General features: G+C 48.0%; 1 protein-coding gene across 1 annotated transcript; it reads right to left on the minus strand.

Moving 5' to 3' along the window:
• Positions 1 to 2,286: 2,286 nt before the first annotated feature.
• On the minus strand, positions 2,287 to 4,212 carry LOC119278168 (uncharacterized protein At1g28695-like). The gene is made up of 3 exons (XM_037559521.1): positions 3,788 to 4,212; positions 3,337 to 3,705; positions 2,287 to 2,914 (listed from the first exon to the last, which is right to left on the minus strand). Exons 1-3 carry the CDS (start codon positions 4,043 to 4,045, stop codon positions 2,429 to 2,431), a joined length of 1,113 nt encoding a protein of 370 aa, XP_037415418.1. The 5' UTR covers positions 4,046 to 4,212; the 3' UTR covers positions 2,287 to 2,428.
• Between the last annotated feature and the right edge of the window lie 251 nt (positions 4,213 to 4,463).

A 4,463-nucleotide genomic window follows, 5' to 3' on the forward strand; every position in this document is an offset into this window, starting at 1 on the left:
TGCATTGGATTTATAGGGTGTCCATGACTAATTGGCATGCAGCTAATGCTGGCAGGAGTTAATGACATTATGGTAGCGATTAAAATCGTACTTGGAGATATATGCATGATAAAAGAATAATTATTACCTTCTAAAGATGTAGGCACTTCAGTGTGAGGATATGGACATCTGTAGGTTTCTATGGGTTTTGAGATCTGAGGGTGTCTTCAATCCACAATTTCACAAAGTGGCGGAGACTTATGTCGTGGAACTCATATGGTGATGTGAAACTAAAAAATTAACATTATTTGCATTGCAAAAATCTACTTCGGGTTACATTGTATTTATAAGGCAGTCTATAATGTATGGGTGATGCAAAATATGGATAATGCATGCACAAATTAATTAGATTGAAGCAGTGAGTTGCTGACTAATTGGAAATATATGCATGGTAAACAACAATTATTACCTTCTAGAAATGTAGATATTGGATCTGAATGTCCATAGGTTCCTATGGATTTTGAGAGGTGAGGGGATACCAAAATAAAACAAGAAGATGGGTGAGGGGTGATTCCGATGTCATTGCTCCCCTCTCCACCAAACCCTACCCTCGATGCTCAACAATTGTAGATAATAGTGGTGGTAAAATAAGCACCATTCACCTTCTACCTTGGGGTTACCTTGTCGGTCCTTTCTTGTCTGGTTCAGCAATAATCACTAGATTTTGAAGTTTTGTGGTGGTAGACTTTGTTAATTTGTCAAACCATGGGTTGCAATCCCCCTAACTCACCTAATGGTATTGTGATATGCCTGTAGGATTTGCTTCTTACAACAAAGACAATGTCATCATATCAATCGGTGACAACTCCGGTTGGTGAGCACTAACAGGAAGAGGAGAGAAAGGGAGGTCGCAATCCGCAGCTTGATGAAAGTACCCCATGGTGATGTGGAACATGAACTCCATGGTATTGGGATCGCCATCGCAAGCCCAAAGGCACACTTTTGGGCCAGTTTGGGGAGGGGAGGGATATGACCAAGGGTTCTAGGGAGTTATGAAATCGTGAATGATCTCTCGTCCTTGCCGAGCACCTTATTTATGGCCGAAACAAAAATATTTACAAAAGTATCCCTACAATGATGCTCGGATCTTAAGGGTATTTGAGAGATTTTTTGTTTGCATCTTACGCCTGGGTCCTTCTTGATGATTTCAAGGCGGTATTTGTGGAGCCAGCGTGAGACGTACTATGATGACATCATGGTCGTACAAGGCCGTAACTCTTGAACTAAAAGAGAGATAGGACCCGGGCAAGTCGGGCCGCGTCCCGGGTCTTGACACCAAAATCCTTTCACAACGGTAGCACTATTTGCTACTTCGTGGCACTATTTTCCATGTTTAGCCCGGGATTGGCCTTGGGCCTAGCCCCATCCTAGCTCCGTCGCTGTCGCTGAAGAGAGACAAAGCATGTTTGGTGTCGTTCACGCGTAAAGTTGTGCTCCCTTTGATATAGGTATTAGAACAATTTAAATAAATGTTTTAGTGGCTATAGTTTGTTTCATGTAATTCTTTATTTGGAATGTAGGACTGTGGTTGTAACGAAACACCTATCACCCAAAATCTAACTTGAGTCGGCCCCCTTTCTTTAGGCTACAGATTCATGAGAATCATTGTGACTATGGATTTCCGAGAACCAGTTTCTAGGTGTGAATTCTCGAGAATCAGAAGCAAGTTGTTTGCTTACCATATTGTTGGACAGGTGTAGGAATTATTGGGTTTTTTAAATGTCAGTAATGTCCCTGAAAGTTGGATATGATGTTTATATGCTGATACGCACAAATTAAGCTGTTTCGAGTGGTTAAAATGGAAAATTGTTGTTTAACCGTATGTGACATATCTTGTGTCTACAAATGTCATGATCATGGAAACATTTCATTCAAAGTATGCATATGAAACATAACATCCAAAATATGCACCAACCTTCATTCTTACATGCGAAACATATCATCCAAAATATCCACCAACCATCATTCCTACATATGACACGTACGTATCATCCAAAATATGCATTAACCATCCGCCAACAAGACATTATCAATTGCCTCACGAGTTGATTGAGGTTACTGTTGTTCTTATGATCATGTTAAAATCGCCACCAAGGAGCCAGGGTCCAGCCATCATGTCACAAAGGTCATAGAGCTCCGCGAGGAAGGCTAGCTTCTCATCATCCCCTTGGGGGCATCTCATACTATCACTCGCTTGGGTTTCAAGATCATATGTCATGCACTATTTGTGGGTTTGCATTCTCATGATGCGACATGAACACCCAAACCTTCTGAGCAAACTACGAGCTGACGACATAAACCTCGATCTTGTCTTACGCACAACTGCAGACACATTTGTACATCTCAAAAGGAAATGGTCGACTACATGTGCATCGCTATCAACCAATCATCAGTGGATGCATATCCCAGGGACCTTCCACCGCACGGGGCCGCGCCGGCGCTGTGCGTCGTCCATCCCCCTATACACGCGCCACTCCTTCATCAGGTTCCCGAGGTCATGGAGCTTGGCGGCGAGGCCGACGCAGCAGTTGGCGTGCATGGTGTAGAGCGTGTTGAAGTCCCGGGTGTTGTTGCAGAACCCGGCGTTGTGCACCGTGTCGAGGAACTGCACCCGGAGCCCGCGCTTGTCGACCAGCTCGAACTTGATCTCGTTGAACACCTGCTGCTCGTGCTTCCCCGGGAAGGACAGCCTCGCCGCCCGCCACGCCTCGAAGACGCCCACCATGAGCGCGCTCGACCTCACGTACAGGAACCCCGTGTTCGGGGCGTTCACGGGGCTGTACGGGTCCCCGAAGTAGAAGTCCGACGAGGTCACCATGTGTGCCGCCACCGACATCCGCTCGAATGGGTTGCGGAACCACATGATGTCCACATCCTACATCATCAGGTTGAAATGCAACAAAAGTTTTAGGGGTGCGATAATATAATGGAGGATATACAGAAAGTTTGAGAATACTTACATAAATCTAAAAGGCATATATAATCTGTGTATCTAATCTAATAAAAAGAATAAAATATCTTAGAGATTTCTCACAAACTTACACGTACGGCCTATTTTTTAAAAAAAATTCCACCACACATGTTGTATTTTGGTAGGATGTGTACCCCACATATTTGAGAGGTACGAAATGCTAAGCTAATAAGCCTCAAGTTTTTTGTTAGCAAGTGTGAGAGGGGTGTTTATGCAAAAATGTGGTCACATTGGACTGGTTCTTGGCATCCATTTTTTGATTTGTCTTTTTTGTTTAGGCAAAGTGGCAAACTGTGCCACCTGCTCCGGCGACGAATACTACGTACCGTGAAGAGGAAGTTGTAGCCGAGCTCGAGGATCCTCTGCTGCAGCCGGACCTTGCTCCACACCAGGTCCAGGTAGTCCTTGCTCATGAACACCTTCTCGTCCGAGAGGTCCTTGCCGCCGACCAGGGGCGGCAGGAGGTAGCAGTGCGGGTGCACGGCCCGGCACCGCTCCAGCGCCCCGGCGTCGAGGGCCACGACGAGGAGGTGATCCACGAAGTGCGCGATCCGCTCCCCGGCGCGGAAGCTCTCGAGCAAGAGGTCCAGCAGCGAGCCCTCGGCCGCCCACGCCTCGTTCACCGACGTCATGATCACCGTTTTGTGCTCGTCCGCCACCGTCCGCAGCAGCCGCTCCAGCTCGTCCTCCGCCGCCTGCCGGACCAAATTAAACATCAGAGATGCTAAAGGAAAAGTACAGATAACTAACTTAGCAAGAATCGCAAGCTTTGGAAACCTGGCTAGTGTTGTGGCTGGCCTCCTGAGGGGAGGCAACGCCGTCGACCTTGCTTGCGCTCGTGTGGTTAGCCTCCTGCTCCTGGGCAGGAGCAACCGGCGCCGCCATGGTTCCATTGACCCAGCTGGATATGCCGGCCGAGGACGGCCCGGCCCCGATCCCGTCCGAGGACATGAAGAAGATGAGCACCCCGGCGACGGACGCCCCGAGGAGGAGCGACACGAGCTGGTTCAGCAGGTTGGGCTGGATCCCCATCATGTATGCGATGCGTGTGTGTCTGCACGAGAATCGCCGGCAGGAGCAGAGAGAAGACTCGGGATGATGACGAAAAGCGGAGTGCCGTCCGGGAGAACTGATCGTCGGCAGGGACAGGGAAAATAAATAATCAGGAGGAGGGCGAGAAGGGGAGGGAAACTGCTTAGCAGCTCATGCTGTGTCTACCTACTTAATTAACTCTGAATCTGGTGTTAGCTGGGTCTGGGAGGTTGATATATTCAAACCGGGACACTGCCCAATCGGACCGTTTCTACATGGTCACAGTATATGCACAGACGGTGCAACGTGCGCGCGGTGCCCTTCTCATGTCATGTGATGTGAGAAGTCAGAGTCCGCCTCCTGGCTTTGACAGGGAGACGGCGAATGTGCTATATTCTTCAGCTCTTGCTCCATGTGTGTG

The sequence above is a fragment of the Triticum dicoccoides genome, chromosome 3B, assembly GCF_002162155.2.
Source record: "Triticum dicoccoides isolate Atlit2015 ecotype Zavitan chromosome 3B, WEW_v2.0, whole genome shotgun sequence".
In the NCBI taxonomy this organism is placed as follows: Eukaryota; Viridiplantae; Streptophyta; class Magnoliopsida; order Poales; family Poaceae; genus Triticum; species Triticum dicoccoides.

Bases quoted from the DNA above. Each gene is read 5' to 3' on its own strand.
- LOC119278168 (XM_037559521.1), bottom strand. From the start codon at position 4,045: ATGATGGGGATCCAGCCCAACCTGCTGAACCAGCTCGTGTCGCTCCTC. The intron at 3,706-3,787 runs GTTTCCAAAGCT...TTGGTCCGGCAG, and splicing joins CCAGCCACAACACTAGCCAG to GCGGCGGAGGACGAGCTGGA. The intron at 2,915-3,336 runs GTACGTAGTATT...CTGATGATGTAG, and splicing joins GCTACAACTTCCTCTTCACG to GATGTGGACATCATGTGGTT.